Source organism: Pistacia vera, unplaced genomic scaffold (genome assembly GCF_008641045.1).
Source record: "Pistacia vera cultivar Batoury unplaced genomic scaffold, PisVer_v2 Contig109, whole genome shotgun sequence".
Classification (NCBI taxonomy): Eukaryota; Viridiplantae; Streptophyta; class Magnoliopsida; order Sapindales; family Anacardiaceae; genus Pistacia; species Pistacia vera.
In genome coordinates, this window is record NW_022195126.1 from 589,616 (window position 1) to 611,534 (window position 21,919).

Here is a 21,919-nt window from a genome sequence, read left to right on the forward strand (position 1 = left end):
GAAAATTAACCAAAAGATCCACACCCACCCATTAAAAGCTGGCAACCGACCACCACCGTCGGAGAGTGGCCGAAAGTTGTTGTAATGGCATACGACTGGCTGGATCTATCCGGTCATGCGTTAATATGGCATTTTTCGGCCAGATCCACCGTGGATTTGGTCAAAAAATGCCAGATCTTACCACATTGGTCTTCAATGATGGCCAAAGATATAGCCATCGTTGACGACCAGCTACAGCCAAAGATCTAACCGAAAAAGGCTAGATCGACGCACTAGCAATCAGATCCAGCTGATAGTGTGCTATTACGCCAGATTCCGACTACCTTCCCGAGGTAGTGGTGGGAATCTGACAATTATGGGTGGATAGGGGTGTTTTTATCAATTTTTAAACTTTTTTTCCTGTTAGGGATATTTAATTAAATTAACAAACCTAGGAGATTTAAAAATAGTTGAATAGAATATAATTGAATTTTTATAATAGGAAAATAAATATGTATTTTGGGTAGAATTTCAAAAATTTTACCCAAAATAGCAAAACAAACACACCGATGAAACATTATTCAATTCAAGTTTATTCTTTTCAGATTATTTTGTATATAAAATAACGTTCGTACTTTAATGACCATATTATTTGTCCACACTTACTAAATTTTGGCTTAATTACACCAGAGGTTACAGCAGAAGGTACTGGACTATCATTTTTTTCTATTGAAGGTACCAAACTATTTTTTTCCTGTTGAAGGTATTAAATTATCAATTATTTCTATTAAAGGTACTGAACTATTTAGTTGCTGAGAAAATGCAGGAAAATAGAAAAAAAGGAAAACTCTCAAAACGAACACAACAATTCACCCCAGCATCAAAACCTACCGGAATCATCAAAACAATAGAAATAAACAAAAACGAAGAAGAAAGAACAATAATATAAGATTTTCTCGAGAAACATATAGAAAAACAGAAGAAGAAGAAGAAGTACCTAGAAAATTGCAAAGAGAAAACTAGGAGGAGAATATTGATGATTGTTTGTTCAAAGATTTCATTTATTCTAGGTGAGTTTTGTTACTTTTGTTGAAATAATAAAAAAATGGTTGGTTTGAGATTATAAATATCGAGTCAACTTTAATTACCACGTTAAATATCCAATAAACACACCAAAATTACCATGTCAGCAATTTTTACAAAAAAAAAAAATGTCATGTCATCAATATTTAATCTTATAAAAAAAAATATGAAAGTTTGATACCTTAAATAAGAAAAACTTAAAATTCAATACCTTTAATAGATTTAATTGATAAAATAATTCGATACCTTCAATAGAAAAACAGTTGGTGATAGTTCGATACTTCTAACATAATCAAGCCTTAAGTTTTCTATATGTAAAATTTATACGAATAATATTACTGTAAAATTATATAGAACTTCATATTATGCTAATTACAATGCCCAAAATGAAAGCAAACCAAACATTAATTGAGATAAATATAACAGTTCGTATGGCCACAAAGTCATCTTCCATGGCTTTTCCATGTATACAAACCTGTCATCACCATCTGAATCTCTCTGTAAACTAGATTAATGTTATTCCCTGTTCACCTAACCTACATTTGTCTTGAAGCCACCTAATTCGCCATTTATCCCTACCATTTATCTTTCCATTCCTAGAAGAGAAAAGAAAAGAAAGAAAGAAACAACCTCGAGCTGCATCACAAACTTCGCCTCGACAACCAACTTCGAGAGAAGCCCCTTGTTCAACACAGGAAAGAATCGTTAAAGTCAGCATCAAATGTCCACCCACCAATGGCAGATCCTTTGTTCTTCTAATCCTACTTATTAAGTGAGCACGGATAGCATTACTCAGGAAAATCAAGGAGCATTGAGCGAAGAAACTTGGATTTATTATCTCCACAATTTAAACACGGATTCATCTCCCAAACTTTCAATAATTGCATGAACATCTGTGATATCATCCAGGTAGTACCTAGCTTTGCTCGGCTTTTGACCAACTGTACAATCAAAAATCTCTGGAGGTGCATCAAGTGATAAACAATAGCTCAATATGCTTTCAAACATGTCCTCATCGGATCTATCATCCCCAATGCACAGCACAAAATCAGGAACTTTCCCATTACTGATCATTGAACTAAGTACTTTCTCTGCAGCGAATCCTTTAGTGACTCCCTGTAAATTAACAGGTCAATATTAAACCCTTACATTGTAACAAATATTAAAGAAAAAAAAAAAAGAGAGAGAGAAAGAAGATAATGGACGGAATATAGACCTGTGGCTTCACTTCAACTATATCATGACCCCTCATAACAACAACTGGCTCATTTGCAAGGACACTTTCAAGATGATCCAATAGCTCCTTGGCCTGGCACGATCCAAAATCAGAGGCAGCATCTTGATGGTGCCACACCAAGGCAGTTTTCTTCGTTTCTATATAGGAACCATCAGTTGTCTCTGTATATAATTGCATCACAGGTTCTGCAATATTTTTCCACGCAAAATCTGCAGCTCGGTGACTGATCTGCCATTTGGAATCTCTAGTCCACCTGTAGGAAAAAACAAAGTAAACCCATACGACATGAGAAATAATCAAACTTGTTGGAAATAAATTAGAATCAATAAACAGATAAGCACTTCGTACATATAGCAAAATTTTACTTTCATTTGACTAAAAACAAAGCAGTATCTAAAAAAGACCAATATTTGTCTTTGAACCAGGCAGCTGTCTTATTTACCAAAGAAAAAATATGGCTTTCTGAAACTAAATCTTGAAGCTAGTAGATATTAATATACAAAAATATACCTCATGAAGTATCCGTGCTCCGCTGCGATACCGAGATTTTGGCATTCCGAAAACATTTTACACAGAGAGTCTTGCCCCCTACCGCTAACAATGAACACAGTGTTTTTAGAGTCATTGCAGATACAGTTCAGATGGTAAATGAATTTAGCAGAGGGGGGGTTTGCAATGGAAGAGCGGTGCACCACAGTGCCATCATAGTCCAAGAATATTGCCCTTCTAGATGTTCTTTTATATACAGAACAAATATGTTCACGAGATAGCTTCCTAAAATATGGAGAAAGGAACAATATTCTACAATCCAAACCGAAGCCCATGCCCCAACAGCGTTTACTATAGTGATCTTTGCATGCTTGCTCCAAATCCTGCATGAAGCTTTGAGCCCAATAAGCAACATCATGAGACTTAATATATTGATAGTGCTTCTCATGCCGCAACTGCTTCTCTGCTTCAGGCATACTGATGGCTAGATGCAGTGCATCAGCTACAGCATCAATATCCCAAGGATTGATCCTAATCGCCCCACTTAGGGATGGTGAGCAACCTATGAACTCGGAAACAACAAGTGTACTTGTACGTGGGCACCCAGAGGCCATTTCCAAAGCTTCATCCGACTTTGGAGTTCCCTGCCTACAGACAGTATACTTGTATGGCATTAGGTTCATACCATCCCTCACTGCATTAACAATGCAACACTCTGCCAAAGCATAATAGGCAGTCTTCTCATGAAGAGGTACAGGTCTGTCAATCAAAATCACAGGTTTATAGTCTAAAAAACCATATTTTTCATTAATCCTTTCAGTCATCATATACATCCCCCTTTTTGCTTCCTCAACATCTTTACCTGTGGTCCTTGCAGGATTTACAATTTGAATCAGCACTAGTTTACCCCAAAACTCAGGATGCATCTGCAAAAGCTGTTCCATGGCTTCTAATTTTAAATTGATACCTTTAAATATGTCCATATCATCAACACCAAGAATAATTTTCTTCCCCTTGAATTGCTCTTGGATCTCTTTAACCTTGATAGAAGATGAAGGATGATTTAACGCAGATTCAAGTCGACCAATATGAATCCCCACATGCAAGATTTTGATGTATATTGTGCGACCCAGATATTCAAGTCCAATATGACCCTGCTGTGATTCATAGTGCAGGCCTAGCATCCTACCACAACAAGATAAAAAGTGACTAGCATAATCATATGTATGAAAACCAATTAAATCTGCATTTAGAAGTGCTTTCAAAATGAATTTTCTAGTAGGCAATGTCCTATATATTTCTGATGAAGGGAATGGGCTGTGGAGGAAAAATCCCAACTTAATTCTATTGAAACGCCGCCTCAAGAATATAGGGACAAGCATAAGGTGATAGTCGTGAACCCATACATAATCATCTTCAGCATTTAACAGCTCCACGACCTTATCAGCAAATTTCTTATTAGCAGAAATATAGGCTCGCCACTGCAAGTCATTATAGCGATTGCCAAGGTCTGGGCAGATGGGCAGCATGTAATGAAAAAGTGGCCACAGGTATTGCTTACAAAACCCATGATAGAACTTCTTCTGGGTGTCAGAAGAAAGAAATGTGGGCACACAATTAAATTCCTCAAGTAGTATCTGCGCAACCTCTTCTTGTTCTATTGGATCTACATCAGCCTTCAGGGACCCCACGTGGAAAACATCGAAATCAGATGAGAAGCCATCCTTAATTTGGAAAAAAGGTGAGTCCTCATCAAAACTGAAGGACCACCTTCCAGATTTCAAATTCTTTTCAGCATGTAAAGGAAGGAAATTTGCCACTATAATCTTTTTCTTACGGGACATAGGTGAGGAAGCATTATCATCGTCAATGTCAGAAATAATTCCTGGAACAGTCATCACTCGAGGGAGTACTCTTAGATTTTGAGGGATACTAAACATGTCACTAGATGCTAAGTCCACCAAGTTTATGCAAGATCTTGACACCATGTTGCCAGAGCAGGTTTATAAACGCAAATTTAAGCAATAACAATATGTTTTCAACCAAAAAGATCTTCGAGGAGCTATCCAAGTACCTGTAGCAGGGGAAAACAAGGAGCGTTATATCTACAATATGCTGGAAAATGATGACAATGAGATCATGAAAAGAATATGTTGATAAGTATAAGCACTATTGTATTTTTCTCAATAAAAAATTCCTGAAGGAGCTATTCTGTAGCAATGGAGGACAAGGACTGTTATATGTGTTGTGCGCAGGCAAATGCTGACCCGCAAAAGATGGGAAGTAAATGATGGTATGCTTGCATAAATGTACAGTTAGTCATCATGGATCAGAAATTTTTTTTTTTTTTTTTGGAGCAGCAGCTAATCTAAATACTATACTTGGTCAATGCAGTATAAGACATGTAAATTTCCACTTGTGGAATAAACCAGTCATAGACGGCAACAGCCCCAATTCAAAGGGCATAATAGAAGAGTATAAGCCATAACACTGCACTAGCGAGTTCATGCATTAACGATAAGATATATAACAAACTTATCTGATGTTATCTCTACCTCTCACAGTTATCTATGCATCTTTCATACCCACTAAACCACTCGTTTCAAGCAGAGTACCCTAATAATAAGTTAAATACCAGTGTATCATGAATGTATAGCTTTTGCAGTAAGAAAGTGTTGGAAACCAGAGACCTCAACTGAATCACCACACCAGCAACCGTATCTCAACACAGTTTAATAATCGTCCAAAAATGTAAGCAACAACAATCCACGGACAATATATCAAAGATAGTAAAAGTTGTATACATAGTAAAAGTTGTATATTCAGTCTTAATAAGAATCAGAAAGGATAACAATCAGTTTTAGAAATGAAACAGTAGCACCCGGCTGGTCTTCGAGGGCCAGCACGTCCCAGACTCAATTCATGCACAAAAACAAAGATGTCCTCTACCCCTCCTACCACTATCCTTTATTCTAACACTAGGATTCTAATAACTAACAAGACACCTGTCCCCACGTGATTTACCCCTTTTGCCCTTTTCTCCCCTTCCCTGTATTATGTAAATACCAGCTGGATATTTCGAGTCCATCATTACCCTCCCCAAGGAGTGTCACCTTGTCCTCAAGGTGAAAGGAGGGAAACTGGTTGCAGATGGTTGCATATGGCTCCCAGGTATCATCACAGGTTGGTAACCCCTTCCACTTGATCAGAACCTCATAGTCCCCATTTAACAACCTTTGCTTCCGTAAGGCTTGTTCAGGCTCAACTTGGAGTACCATATCTCCATCGAGAAAGTGAGGAAGTGGGAGCGAGGTGACTGGCTGAGATGTAACTTTCTTCGGTTGGGAGACGTGGAATACATTGTGGATGCGAGCCGTGGTGGGAAGTTGCAAGCGATAAGCCACAAGACCAACTTTTTCAATCACTTCATAAGGCCCATAAAATCTAGGGCTAAGCTTTTCGTTGGGTCTTCTGGCCAGTGATTTAAGACGATATGGTTGAAGTTTTAAGTAAACTAAATCACCTGCTGCGAACTGAACATCTCTTCTCTTACCATCCGCATAAGCCTTCATGGCCCCTTGAGCCTTGGACAAATTAAGCTTTAATTCATCCAAGATGTGATTTCTTTCGATCATTTGCTCATCAACTGTCGCCACTACTAATGCGTGCTCAGAATATCTAAGAAGGACTGGTGGTTCTCTGTCGTATAATGCCCGAAAAGGAGATATACCTGAGGATCGGCTGAAGGTTGTATTAAACCAGTATTCTGCCCAGTTTAACCACCTAGGCCACTGTTTTGGTTGCTGTCCCGCAAAGCAACAGAGGTAAGTTTCAACACAACGGTTAACCACTTCCGGTTGACCGTCCGATTGAGGGTGATACGCAGTACTCATGTGTAGCTTTGTGCCTGATTATTTAAACATCTCTCCCCAAAAGATGCTCATGAAGAGCCTGTCCCGATCTGAGACGATTGTCCTTGGGAACCCATGTAGTTTAACAATGTTCTGGATGAAGAGATTAGCTACCTGTTAGGCTGTGTAAGGATGTTGGAGAGGGATGAAATGGCTGTACTTGGTCAACCAATCAACCACCACTAATACTGTATCGACTCGCTGAGCTTTTGGTAGGCCTACAATGAAGTCCATAAAAGGGTCCTCCCACATTTGGGTTGGTATTGGCAATGGTTGTAGCAACCCGGCGGGTTGGAGGTTGTCATATTTACTCTGCTGACACGTAACACAGTTGCGAACAAAGTTCAGAGTGTCACTCTTCATTCCCTCCCAATAGACAACCTGAGATAACCATTTGTAGGTTCCGAAAATTCCTGAATGTCCACCCATGGGGGATGAGTGAAATTCCTGAAGGAGTTGAACTTGCGGACTTGCGCGAGGTAATACTAACCAGTCATCATAGAAAAGTTGGTGTCCCACCAAGTGAAAATGCGGGTGGCTATGGGGGTCCGCGATCAAATCACAGCTAATTTTGCTCAACTTATGATCTTGCTAAATAGCCTTCTCCCATTCTTTACGGCTACCAAAATAGCAAGTAGAAATAGAGCTACATTCCACCCTATCAGCTCGTCTGGATAAGGCATCTGCGGCCTTATTTTCTAACCCCAGTTTATATTGTATCTCATAGTCCAGCCCCAATAGTTTGATTATCCACTTTTGTTGCTCCTCCCCATGTAATCTTTGGTCATTCAAATAACGGAGACTACGCCGGTCGGTTCGGATGATGAAATGTCTACCAAGAAGGTAGTGTTTCCACTTTTGAACTGCGAAAACAATTGTCATCAGCTCCCGCTCATAAACTGACTTGGCTTGTGATCTTAATGACAGTTCTTGACTAATAAAGGCTATTGGTCTTCCTTCTTGCATCAGAACTACCCCTAATCCTAGTCCCGAAGCATCTATTTCAATAATAACAAATTTAGTGAAATCAAGCATAGCAAGAACTGGTACCGTGGTCATTACCCTTTTTAATTCATTGAATGCAGTCTGTGATGATTTGGTCCAATTGAAGGAGTTCTTGAAAAGTAGCGCAGTGAGAGGTCTTGCCAACGTGCCATATCCCTTAACAAACTTCCGGTAATACCCAGTTAACCCGAGGAATCCCCTTAAGGCCTTGATGTCTTTAGGTGTCGGCCATGCTAGGATACACTCAATCTTCGCTGGGTCAACTGCCACTCCCTCTGGTGAAATTATGTGGCCCAAATACTCCAACCGAGATTGAGCGAATATGCACTTCTTTTTGTTTATTACTAACTAGTGCTACTTCAAGGTCTGAAAGGTGATACTCAAGTGGTCTCTGTGGGCTATTATATCCGGTCTATAGACCAGGATGTCGTCGAAGAAAACCAGCAGAAATCTCCGCAAATACGGCTTGAAAGGTTAAAGGGGCATTCGACAATCCAAAGGGCATTACCAGGAATTCGTAGTGACCTTCATGGGTGCAGAAAGCGATCTTGTAAGTGTTGTCTTCCTTTACCCAAATTTGATGGTAACCTGATTTAAGATCGAGTTTAGTGAACACCAAAGCCCCTCCCAATTCATCAAATAATTCGTCAATTGTCGGAATTGGAAATTTGTCAGGCACCGTAATCTTATTCAAAGCCCTGTAGTCCACGCAAAATCGCCACCCACCATCTTTTTTCTTCACCAACAACTCAGGGCTTAAGTATGGACTTTTGCTTGGTTTTATAATTTCGGATACCAACATGTCCCGAGCAATATTCTCAATTTCACTCTTTAAATAATAAGTAGGGCCTGATATTAGGGGGTTGACTTCCTCCAGCAAGTCTAATTGCATGGTCGTGTACCCTAATCGGTGGAAGTCCTAGTGGGGATTCAAACAACTCCTGATGCTGTTGTGACAAATTTCTAACCAGCTTATCATGACCTAGTTCCTCTATTGATCGTAGCTGCAAATTCCCGAACTCAATGTAATATCCTGGACCCTCGGTTTGTAGCCTCTTCAACATCCCCTTGAGTGACACCATAGTTTTGCACAAAGTTGGATCTCCTTGCAGTGTTACCATTGTTCTCAAACATCGAAATTTCATCACAAGCTTCTTCCAATCTGTGGTTGTTTCACCCAACGTTTCCAGCCAAGCTAAACCCAAAATAACATCAGCACTACTTATCTCAAACGGAAAAACATTCGGTACTATGTCAACTCTCTGCAACCTCAGACACACCCCCTTACACTTTCCTTGACATTTAACATTATAGCTATCACCAACCCTCACCCCAAATGTTTTAGTAGCTGTTACCGGAATCTGAAGCTCCTCCACTAGGCCTCTGTTTACGAAATTATGCAACACCCCTCTATCAATTAAAACCATAACTTCTCTACCCCTAATTTCGCCACTCAATTTCATGGTTTTAGGCACATTGATCCCAACTCCCGAACTAATTGATAACTCGGCTTCTTTGGGTACTTCCTCTTCCGTTATTTCTTCTTCATTAATTATCTCTTCCTCCCCATTTTCCTCTTCATCAACTAAAAGTACCTGGAACTGCTTCTCTCCACATTTATGCCCCGGTGAGGACCTTGCATCACATCGGTAACACAAGCCTCGTTCTCTTTCCTTTGTATCTCGGCCTCAGTCAATTTCTTGAACGAAAATTCTCGCCGGAATGCACTGGTTCTGCTGTTGTTTGAAATCGTTCTGCCGTGGTTTTCAAATGGGAACCTCTGGTTGGGAGTTTTGTTTTGGGAGAAAGTGTTGAGTTTGGTTGACTGATGTGAGTGACGGGTCAGTTGTATTTGGAGGGTGGGCCTTCATATTATCATCTTGTCTGGGTGAATTAGAATTAGGTTTGGGCCCATAAGTTATATGCCGATACTTACCTGTTCGGCCCAGGCCTCCTTGGGCTTACTCTAAGGCCATGTTTCTCTCTTCCACACGTTGGGCCACTAGGGTCACCTAGGTCAGGGAGTTGGGTCGGGTCGGGTCAACAAATCCGGTTGTTGCATTTTAATCTCTGCCCGGATTTTTGGCTTTAGCCCATTTAGGAAAGCCGCCATCAGGATGTCCTATCTCTCCCTCTGTGTTAGTGTCACGATCTCCTCAAACCGCCGACGAAAATCCAGCACCAATCCTCCTTGCCGTATCGACATCAACAGCTCTAAAGGGCTAACCTCCTGTGTCCCACTAAATCGCTGCAGCAATGCAACCTTGAAAACTGGCCAAGTCATCGCCGCCGTCCTCGACTCTGTCCACTAGTACCAGTGGAGTGCTTCTCCTTCCATGCAGAGGGTTGTCGTGGAGCTGGTTTATCGCGAAATATCGCTCCACTCGAAACATCCACCCGTAAGGGTCCTCGCCGAAAAATAGGGGTAGCTCCAGTTTCCGACCACCCAAGTCTCAGCGGTTCCACCCTTCTCTGCCTTGATTCAACCCTTCTCCACCTTGGTTCCCAACTGAGTCTCCCTGTCCTCCGTGAGGGCCATGTTCAATGCGCCTTTCCCTATCTCGATTAAGTTCTTCAAACAAATTTCTCTGTCGCTCTTCTTCCTCTTCGTCTCTTCTTCGCATCCAGTTCTGCATGTCCATTAAAATTTCCCTCATCGAGTTCACTGCTTCAATTACCTTGGCGACGTCCCTCTGAACCGCCGTTATTTCAGATGATCCACGAGCTCTGATACCAAATTGATGGAAACCAGAGACCTCAACTGAAGCACCACACCAAACACACCAGCAACCGTATCTCAACACAGTTTAATAATCGTCAAAAAATGTAACAACCAACAACAATCCACAAGCAATATATCAAAGAGGGTAAAAGTTGTATATTCAGTCTTAATAAGAATCAAAAAGGATAACAATCAGTTTTAGGAATGAAACAGTAGCACCTAGCTGGTCTTCGAGGGCCAGCACCTCCCAGACTCAATTCATGCACAAAAACAAAGATGTCCTCTACCCCTGCTACCACTACCCTTTATTCTGACACCAGGATTCTAATAACTAACAAGACACCTATCCCCACGTGATTAACCCCTTTTGCCCTTTTCTCCCCTTCCCTGTCTTACGTGAATACCAATTGGATATTTCAGGTCCATCAGAAAGTATATAATCAACACATACTCAAATGCCGGTGAAGCAATGACTATGATCAAAACCACTATGATAAACGGATCATGTCATGTCTAGCTATATAAATACTAAAGACCCAAGGCCAATCAACATAACAAGGAAAGGAAACTATGAAATAGGAAAGAAAGAAGCCTCAGATTCTTTATTATTTGTAGATACTTCACAAAAAAAAGCCTTTCAAACTTTGTGCATGCTATCCTATATCAACATAACATCTTAAAAGAACAATTATCCAATAATAATTTATTATAAATTAGCCCTCAGCGTAAAATAAATTACCATATGAAGGGACAATCAGCTCTCACCATCATATAAACAGATTTCAAAGGGACCAAGGAAACATAACAATAGCACATCAAAACGAACAAGTAAGGGAGAAGGAACAGTTCCAGCGTGAACCTTTACCAGATTAAAGTAGTCAGCGATACACAATTATTGCACAGAATACTGCCGTCTCATGAATTCAACCATAAATAACTGTATAACTAAATGTAAAGGGTAGAATGACAAAAATTGTTCATAGTGCTTATCTTGTAATGAAAGGATAAAAAGAAAATATATTCAGAGATGGAATACGATTGAATGAAAAGAAAAAAGGAACAAAAAATATATATGCACCAAATATCATTACTTGAAAAGCAAAAATCAATTCTGTCATATGGATTTTATTATCATTCTAAGCCTTTTTTATAAACAAAACACTAGGGAGAAGGTGATATGAAAACAAATATCCATTTAACCAATAAGGTAATCAAGGTAATATTTATTAGTACAACGTAATCACGTGTATACATCCCTTCATATCATTCCTTTCCAACGAAGTCATTAAATCACCTTATCTGGCTTCTAATTACGGCAGAATGAGCACATTTCATTAATGAATTCAATCTGGCAAGACATACATACGTAATCTTTGTTGAGTTGTCAACCACTTCAACAATAAGGTGCTAGGCAGACATATTCAGGGTAAACTTATTATTCTCTTGTATGAGTATGATAGCAAATTATAGAGCAAATAAATTCATTGTAACTAGAGAGGTGAGATAATATTCTAATAATATTGACTTTACTAGACCTGGACGTGACCTGTTTATTAAGTGAACTAGATTAAATAGCATGTCTTTTTTCTCTCTTTACTAGTTTGATATTTGTGATTGCTTACTTGTTTGATTTTGTAATACCTCTAGATTGTTTCATTCTTACCTCATTGTTTTGTTCAAAAAAATCGCCTATCCAAAATAGCATAAAATTGAAAAAAAAAAAGTTAATATCTTTCCATAGAACAAAGTTTTCTACTTCCATATTTTATAAGAGGGCTTCATTACTTAAAGAAAAAACAGTTCCTTAAAAAGACAAAATTTTGATAAAGTGAACTTATCTATAAATTAATAGAGACAAATGGAAGAAGTCTCTATTAATGAAATATACATGTATCACCGTAACCTTGAATTAATAGATAAGTCATCACTGATAACATACAAAAATAGTAAGTACTGGCCGAGACTTTCCTAATCTTATATTCATTTGTTTAATTTCCAAGTTCTTAAAGCGCTATTTGTTTGCATCAGCGGATGCACTGATAAACCCATTATAACAGAATCGCTATATTATGTGCATATCAATAATCTGTGTTATACGTTTTCATCTTTTTTTTTTTCTTTTTGTGATTTTGTTGGCGTAGAGAAATTTCTATGAGAACAAACAAGACGTTATAAATTACTTCCAATAATCAGCTCCATACAGTTTAAATGATGCTTTTTTTATGCCTCATTAACTGTTTTCTCAGCTTAAAAACAAAAGCAAACACAAAAAAAAACTTAGGAAACGTTACAAATCAATAATAATAATAATAAAAAAAAAATAACCTTTTCTGTGTATATGGAAAGGAGAGAGATGAGAAGAAAAAAATAAAAACAAAATGACGGGAGACAGGAGACTGTTGAAGATATAAGTGCTTCTGGAACTTTTTTTTGTAAGAAAATTGAGCTTTAAGAGCAAATGCCAATTATTCTGCAAAGAAAACGATGCACACAATCATAGAGAAAGAAAGAAGAATATTTGCAGAGACAATAAAGCTTAAACCTACTGTAGCAACATCAAACCCAGATCTCAAACCTCTAACTTATGTACATCTATACACATCATGCATATATATAAATATATGAAGAAAGCGAAAAACCGAGAGGGAGAGAGTAGATTAAAATACGTTACCTTAAAGACTTTAAACTGACATAAAAAGCAGCAGTAACGTAGAATCACAATGATCCAGCAAGTGAACTTATATAAAGCTGTTTGATGGCACAAAGGATTAAGATTTCTCTGCCAAAACCATCAAAAACAACAGAAACATAGAAAAAGTCAGTGAACCAGCTGAGTAAAACTCAAATATCAACCATAAAAATGCCCATTATTCTTCCAACACTTTCCCACCAAACAAACGCACCAAAACACAGAAAGAAAGGAAATGAAAGCCCGGATAGATGGAAGAAAGAAAGAAGACATATGAATCAAACTTAGGAGATAAAGATATATATGGAGATGAAAGAAATGATGAGTCGAATATGAGATATTATGGAGGAGAGGTGAGTTAGGTTCAAAGCTGGTGAGATTATTGCGGAAGCAACAAAAGTGAAGAGAGAATTGAAAAATTTTTAAGGATCCGTTTGGTTTGGTTGGGTTGGGTGTTTGGTGCTTGTTCATTCAACAAAGAAGAAAGAGATTAAACGTAGAATATTAAAAGTCAAAAAAAAATTATAGATAGAAATCCAGAGAGAAAAAGCCTCTGTTTGTACAGTTCGATTGGAAGTCTAGTTGGTCTTACGTTATAATCTTATGTCTCCGTTCTTCCATATTTGCCCCTCTCATTCCAACTTAACTACGTCATTGCCCCTTTCGCCTTTTTCACTTCACTTTCTTTTTTTGGCTTACTTAATATATAAATATCAAACCTATGGTGGTTAAAGGGGTGTAATCTCATCCTTAATATTATATGTTTAAACTTTAGAACCATCTATTTATATAATTGGATCTTATTTAATAGACTTTAAAGATTAGCTAAGATATACGTAAATTAGATCGAATATCATAATTATCAAAATATATATATATATGAAATTAAGTTATAAATCTAATATTATTTTATAAATATTTAGTACCTTTCTAGAAATAAATTATTTTTATATTTTAATTTAATTATTAAATATTTTCACTAATTCTTTTTATTACTGTAAAGATGTAAATTTTGTTGAAAGGGTTTATTTAGAAAAATTGAAGTAAATCTAAACCTCAAACATAGACGGATCTCTTACGCAACCCAAAAGACCAAACAAAATTAAGTCTTCATTATCACAATACATAACATTATCCTCAAATAATAAATTAATTTATATTGCTATTTATTATTAATTTGTAATATAATAAAATTGACCTTCACACTTCTTATCACAGGAAGATAAACATAGAATTGGCCTTGACCATTTTACTCTTATTTTATTTAACTTAATTATTATGAAGAAAAAAACATTGAGAATAGGAGTTTTTTTAATTTTATAAATAATAAATTAGTTTTATATTTAATTTGATTTATCGGAAAGTAAAAATGAGGGGATGAGGATTGGTTTATCTTAATCAACGTACCTTATTGTTCTTCAATAAAATGATTACCTCCTTATAATTGGAAAAAGAAAAATTTTTACTTTTGGTAACCACATGTTTGGGCACAGAGATATCCTTTTCTGAAAGATAACTTTGTACCAGAATATGAGCTGTAAATTGATAAGTAACAGCTGGTGAAATGAAAATAATTAAATAAATAACTTTAACGCCCACAGAAAATTAAATTAAATTAAATTAAAAAAGCAAGAAATTAATAAAATTAAAAAATTTGATAAGGAAGAGAGAGATTCTGAACCGACAATGCATGCGGCTGCTCGACCACGCTATTTCATGTCCAAGCTGGCATCCATCATTTTGGATAAGACAACCATTTACTACTTTCCCCATTTTGTTATGTTTTCACTTTTCCCCCAACGTTTTATTTACCAAAATAACCTTTCCTAGTTTGCACAGGCATTAAGATAAAGTTTCAAAAGGCAAATTCATTTAATTAAATCGGTCCCCAACATTTTTCAAGAAAAAAAAAGGTTAACATACTTCAATGTCGTATAGGGGTGTCAGCCGCCGCTTGCGAGTCCACTTGACTCAGCTCGTTAAATACTCGAACTTGGCTCGAATTTAGTCGAGTCGAATCGAGCCAGCTTGAGTAAGACTCAAATTAGGTACCGAACTGAGTTCGAGTCTATCCTAACTCAACTCAATTCAGCTTGTGAGTAAATAGTGGCTCATTTAGGGTTTTTTTGCAACAAAATATATGTTTTTAAGTCTGTCTTGTAATTTGACATGCAAAAGGTTTAAAAAATCGTAAATTAACCCTTAACCCCAATTAACCCAAATCGCATAAGCGATTTCCCCAAAATCATTAACTCTATTTTCACACTACTAATCATTGCTTATATTGTATAATATGTTGATGTATTTTAATGTGATTTATGTTGATTTAGATGCAAATTTACCAAAAATTTAATCTGATTTATGTAAAACAAGATCTGCATGTTATATAAAAAAATGGTCAAACAAGTCGTAATTGAGCCATAATCGAGCTCGTGTTAATCGAGCTTTTCAAGTTGAGTCAATCGAGCTCGAGTCGAGTCACAGGCCGGCTCGATTATAAACAAGTCGAGTCACGAGTCGAATTTTCTTGACGAGGTTGACTCATGACTCAACTCAAACTCGTCTAATGTTCAACTGAATCATACTCGTTTAGGATGATACTCGGCTCGTTTACACCCCTAATGTTTTATCCTCTGCACCATTTCATAGTGCATTTTTGGATATTTCAACAACTTATTTGATCTTTTATCTCTATCTTTTTTTTTCCCTCTTAAACGTAGGATTGATTCAATTCACACATATGAAACAATAATTGAACATTGAAACATCTCAAATATTTATCATTAACACTTTTAGTTTAGATTTGATATTTGAAATCTCTATATTGAAGAGTCACCCGACTTTTTGGAATAATATATATAAATCTTATACATACAGCTACAATTTGTTCAATAACTTAATAAATTTTATGTAAGCTTATATATTTTAAATTATAATTAGTATTCTTAACAATTTTTTAATAATAATAATAATATTATTATTATTATTATGTAGTTAAAATGTCTTCCTTCCTTGTTAAATTGTTTTGATTAATTAGTAAATAAAAGTTGAGAGTAATGCATGGGAATCAATCAGAAGAAAAGAAAGAGAATGGCAGAAGCGTAAATAAGAGAAACGAAAAGGGTATAGAATTATAGATGTAGTTGGAGAAACCGATGAGGATAAAATCTAGGGGACAGGGCCAGGGATCTTTAAATGCACTATCACCCAACTGACTCTCCTCAATCCTTTCATTGCTTTCAAACCCATAATCTGGTACGGACTTTTCACACATTCAATATCTATAAATTTAAAATTATTCATTTTTCTTTAATTTAAAAACATATCCATTTTCTTTGATTCTTTCTCCTTCTTGTCCTGCCTTAAATATTTTGGCCAAGTCACTCTTCCAATAGAGACAATCCACGTCAACGCAAGGCCGCATTTCGGTTGGTTGTTCCATTCCACATCAATGCCATGACCAGTTAGATTTTTTTTCTATTTTCACATGTGGATTCTTGATTATTGGACCACAATATTTGTCCCATCACCCGGCCCCTACTTTATACCAATTATATGAATATCTTTAGATGGGTCCCCAACATATCCACAAATATGTTACCAACTTACGCATTACATTATTGTTGTTTAAATTTTTAGGTAAACTTGTTAGATAAAATGTTTGAATTTGATGGGTGCTTTTAATATAACTCAACCGACACAAGAAAAGTAAAAAATTAATAATTATTATTTTTAAAGTTTATTAAGCAATTATTAGTCTTGAAATTATTTTTAAAGTTAAATTTATAATGGTAAAATTTGCCTTTTTCTACCAATAAAAGACAAAAGTATTGCATATTATATTTCTTGTGATTAAGAGTTAAGATCCAATTTATATATATATATAAAAAAGAAATAATAGATATTTGAATAAAATTTATACAAGAAACTTATATATTATTCACAGAGTTTGAATTTATATACATTTATATATATTATAGATAAAAAGGGAGATAATTGGAATTAAGGAAATACACATAAATTTAAATAAGTTAACGTCACATGTTAAAGATGGATGAAGGCCACAGCGGAAGGACAAAATTATTTAAATTTTTAAGTTAGAGCAATTATAATGGGGTTTGACTAAATGTATGGGATTAGAAAATTGTAACATGAAAATAGTGTGGGGCCAGCATTATCCCGTAAGCGTGTTCTGCGGAAGGGTGTCGTTTCGTAAGTAGGAGTTTTCCTGTGTGTGTGGGGAAGCGGAGATGTGGGGTCCTCTTAATTCTTATCCATTATTCTTTTGTTTCAAGTGGGTCCTTCCAAGAATATCTTCAAGGCTTATCCCCTCTCGTCAAGCATCATCATGCGTCAATACGGTGACGCTGTCTAAACGTCCCATGTAATGAAGGGATTTGTTACGCCTTTGCCCGTAAGTGCCGTTTGGCATAGCTAGACCTGACAAAACACTACCTGTACCTGCAGGTAATCGGATACCTGTATCCAACGGATGAATACGGATAAACCATTATTCAATCGGTATAAAATTGACTCATACCCGGTTCGCCCATGAAAATAACAGGCGGATCGGGTGATACCCGTGGATGCCCGCAAGTACCCGTATTTTATTTTTAAAAAAATTAAAAAAATGAAAAACATTTCTCTCTCACGCTGCTCAGCCATCACCCATCATTACTCATTAAACTCCATGCCACTGTTCTTTTTCCCTCTCTTTCTTCATCAATGCCTCTGTGAGTTCTGTCATCTTCCATTAAACTCCACCAGTCCACCTCTCTTTTTCTCTCTCTTTCTTCATCAATCTTCCTTCTTTCTTACAGCTCCTAGCCCACGCACAATTTTTCAGCCATCTCTAATCTTTATCATGCAGACATGCAGCCATCTCTCCAGTCGGCAGTCGCCCATTTCGCCATTTCTCCTTCACGCAACCATCCTGCACGCCAACGCCCAGCCATTTCTCTCAATCACAAAATTTTGAGTTCTCTTGCTGCCGTCTCTGATCTCTCTCACGCAACCACCTCACCCAAAACTAGAACCCTCACGCCCAATCTAAAACCTGCAAAACCCATATTTGACACCAAACCAAAATTTACGGCAGTGAGTTCTAGGGTTTTGTTTTGTTTTTGTTTCGGTTAGTTCAATTTTGTTTATTGAAATGTGGGAGACCATTAGGCATGGCAATGGGGCGGGGATCTCATTCATTGTACCCATCCCCACCCTCAAAATCATTCCCCACCCCCGCCCCATCCCCGTTACGGGGATGACAGGAATTCCCCTTCCCCATCCCAAAGGGGAATGTTGAAAGCCCGTCTCCGCCCCGTTAATTTTATATAAACATAAATTAATTTGAGCATTGCCAAACACAATAGTTAATTCTTGTCCACATGACAAAATTTAAATTAATCGTTTAAACATAATTAATTATACATAAATACAGGTCAAGGTTTGTTCTTGTTCAATTGTTTAGGGTGAGGGAATTAGAAAAATATGGGTTTATATAAGAAGGATAATTGTGTAATTAGATGAAATATAGGGATATTAGTGAAAAGTAAATATATATATACATTTTTTTAATTTTATATATTATATACGGGGCGGGTCGGGTCGGGTCGGGGGAAAGGTATCACCCACCCCCGCCCCATCCCCGAGGACGGGGATTAAAACACCCCCCACCCCCGCCCCTATCCCCAAAAAAACCGGGGCTTCCCCGCCCCATATGGGGCGGGGCGGGACGGGACGGGTCCCCGTAATCTCGGGGAACATTGCCATGCCTAGAGACCATTCAGAATTGGATGAGTTTTACTATTATGAGATTATCGCTTGTGGGATGCTTTTATTATTTGTTAATGTGAAGTTTTTTCTTATCGGTTATGTATATCTATTGCCCAATTAGGAACAATTTATCAAATTATTGTATATTTTAGTTGGTCTTGTTGAATTAATGTTTATGCTGGTAAATTTGATAATTGAGAAAAAACAAAAATAATTTTATGCGAGTGACCCACGGGTTGACCCGTGCCCGTACGGGCGGGTGCAGGTCATGCATATGGCTACCCATACAAAAAAAATTACCTGTGCCCGTTTCACCCGTGACCTGTTGCTATTCAGCCCATACCCGCCTGACCTGCCCGTTTGCCAGGTCTAGGCATAAGGTGTTCAAAAAAAGAGCAAACCAAATAATCCCACCCGAGGTTTACTGAAATTTCAAGTTCACACCTTTGGTTTCATCTATTCTAGATACCCACCTTTAATCTAACACAGTTTTTTTATTTTATTTTAAAAGTTGAAGAGTTAAAGCGTTAAAACCCCATTTTTCCAACTCACCACCATTGACTGCCCTTCCATCTTCTTCTTCTTCGTCTCTCCTCCATTCTAACAGTGGAATTCCATTTTACACTTCTTTTTACCAATTCTTCCTCTTCTTCTCCTCTTTTTCTTCTCTCTTTCTTCTTCTCTTCTCTCCACCAGCTACTTTCCCTTGTCACCGCCACCAAAACCCCAATGCCATCTGGCCGTGCCGCTCGCTGTCGTCACCCAACAGTCTTCTGGGTTTACCTTAACATTTTTTTCCTTTTTATTTTATAATGCATAAAACTAAAAAAAGTTTATTATTACAAGGCGAAAATGATTTGTGTACAAATATAATACTTGGATTTTTTATCAATAATCATGTTCATGTTGAGAATTATTCATTTCACCTTTTTTTTTTTTTTTTTAAGATGAACATGTCTTTAGTATTTTTCTTGTGTTTTCTTTAATTTTCGGGAACAAACAAGGAGCAAACTGATCGGGGTTTTGGTGGGGATGGCGAGGGGAAGCAGCTAGTGGAGAGAAGAGAAGAAGAAAAAGAGGAAGAATCTGGAAGAGGGAAGAGAGAAGAGAAGAAGAAAGAGAAAAGGAAAAGAGGAGAAGAAGAGGAAGAGGAAGAATGGGTATAAAAAAAATAAAGTTTAAAATGGAGTTCCTGTGTCAGAATAGAGTAATAGAGGAGAGACGAAGAAGAAAGGGATGGGAGGGCAGTCAATGGTGGTGAGTTGCGAGAAACAGAGTTTTGACGTTTTTACCCTTTAACTTTTAAAATAAAAGAAACGTTGTTAGATTAAGGGTGGGCATCCGGAATAAATGTAACCATGAGTATGAATTTGGGATTTCGGCAAACCTTGGGTGGGAAAATATCTGAACTGTTTTTTTGGTTAATCAGTTTTTCGGTTAGGGTAAAAATAAAAATTGGTTAACCGAAACCAATTTTTTGAACCGGTTTACTTATATATATATAATAATGATCATGATCCCTAAATTTGCATAATTTCTTTTATTGTTTTCCATTGGAACTTATTTAGTTATTTTGTTGCTTTATTATGGACGTTTCATTAAGGACTTTTATTTTTGTTTAATTTTGGACTTTTATTTGTATCAATTTTTAATGTATTGTTAGTTGTGGTAAATGGATATGTACGAAAGGTTAATTTTTATTTGGATATATATTGTTGATGTTTACAATTTAATTTAGGAAAAATTTAAAAAAAAAAAGTTTTATCCAATAAAAAGAGGAAAATCTGTTCAAAATCGGAAAAACCGGTTTCCCTCCCAAACCGGTTCGATTTTGGTTCAGGAAAATTCCTGAACTGAAAAACCGGTTCGGTTAACTGCTTTTGAACACCCCTAGTTTGGAATTGTGGGTTTGCTACTTTGCGAATCTTTCTTACCCGTTTCATAAATTTCATATTTCCAATTTTAAATTAACACAATTAGTGATTTTTGGGTTCTGGTACAATATAGAGAGTGTTATTATCAAACTAGGAGTTTGTTTGACTGAGCTTATGAAAATTAGATTATAAGCAGCTAGTGCTTATAAGCTAATTTGAGTTTATGAGCATTTAAAATTTAAGTAGTTACATGTTTGGTTAAAGTATTTATATGTGACTGATAAGTAGCTGACACGTTTGGTAAAATATGACTTATAAGTATATTTTATTATTAAAATGACTAAAAATGGTACTACATTATTAAAAATAAGGGTATAAGATGGAATTTTAAAATTACAAAAAAGTAATGTGGTAATATACTTGGTCAAAATAGCTTATAACCTAAAGAAGAAAAAGTACATTCCCCCCAACTTATTTCTTTTAGCTTATAAGTTCAAAAAAGTTATAAACAAACAGGTCAACTTAATTTTAGAGCCTATAAATTAGTTTGACCAGTTTATAAGCTCAGACAAACATCTCATAACATTGACAAATAAATTAATAAATCACTTTTTAAGCCCAAAATTAGTAGAATTAGAAAAATAATCATCTTACTTTCAAACTTATTTCAATAACACCATCTTCTTCAACCTTCATCTTCTCGTCGTCCACCAAACCAAGGGTGGGTGGCAAACAACGATCGGTGAGCAACCACCATCCGATGAGAGGTTTTGTGAAGGAGATGTCAGTGTGCTGATGGTGTGGGCAAGTGGAGTTTTTGGCATTGAGAATGATCAAAATCTAGTCAAGAAGCAAGAGGTTGTGCAAACACAAACCTTGGGTGATCGACAATTGGCTGGGGGCAGTGAGGTGTGTGGAGGAGATGGGGTAGCTGATGGTGGTGGCAACGGGGTTCAACGGTGCTGAAATCAGGCTTATTGACCTAAAAGTTGCAGTCGCGCAGATGGGGTTGCGGGGATCATGAAATTCTGGCCAAAACGGACAATTAGGCTAAGAAAGTGTTTGATTTGGGGTAAGGGTGATGAATCTTGTCGATTTGGGTGAGAAATCCGATAGGGATCCACGGAAAATAGCTAACGACAACACTAACAATGGTGG

General features: G+C 37.0%; 1 protein-coding gene across 2 annotated transcripts; it reads right to left on the reverse strand.

The window, feature by feature from the left end:
• Window positions 1-1,397: 1,397 nt before the first annotated feature.
• Window positions 1,398-13,206, reverse strand: LOC116136241 (probable alpha,alpha-trehalose-phosphate synthase [UDP-forming] 9). Of its 2 annotated transcripts, XM_031421978.1 has the most exons (5): window positions 13,098-13,156; window positions 12,752-12,896; window positions 2,810-4,862; window positions 2,279-2,552; window positions 1,398-2,178 (listed from the first exon to the last, which is right to left on the reverse strand). In XM_031421978.1, exons 3-5 carry the CDS (start codon window positions 4,774-4,776, stop codon window positions 1,897-1,899), a joined length of 2,523 nt encoding a protein of 840 aa, XP_031277838.1. In that variant the 5' UTR covers window positions 4,777-4,862; window positions 12,752-12,896; window positions 13,098-13,156; the 3' UTR covers window positions 1,398-1,896. The 2 variants fall into 2 exon arrangements, with proteins under 2 accessions (XP_031277838.1, XP_031277833.1); XM_031421973.1 differs by lacking the exon at window positions 12,752-12,896 and having other exon boundaries at window positions 13,098-13,206.
• Window positions 13,207-21,919: the final 8,713 nt, after the last annotated feature.

Coding starts and splice junctions, on each gene's coding strand:
- LOC116136241 (XM_031421973.1), bottom strand. CDS start 4,776: ATGGTGTCAAGATCTTGCATAAACTTGGTGGACTTAGCATCTAGTGAC. Junction 2,553..2,809: donor GAGCACGGATACTTCATGAG/GTATATTTTTGT, acceptor TTTTTCCTACAG/GTGGACTAGAGATTCCAAAT. Junction 2,179..2,278: donor TAGTTGAAGTGAAGCCACAG/GTCTATATTCCG, acceptor GTTAATTTACAG/GGAGTCACTAAAGGATTCGC.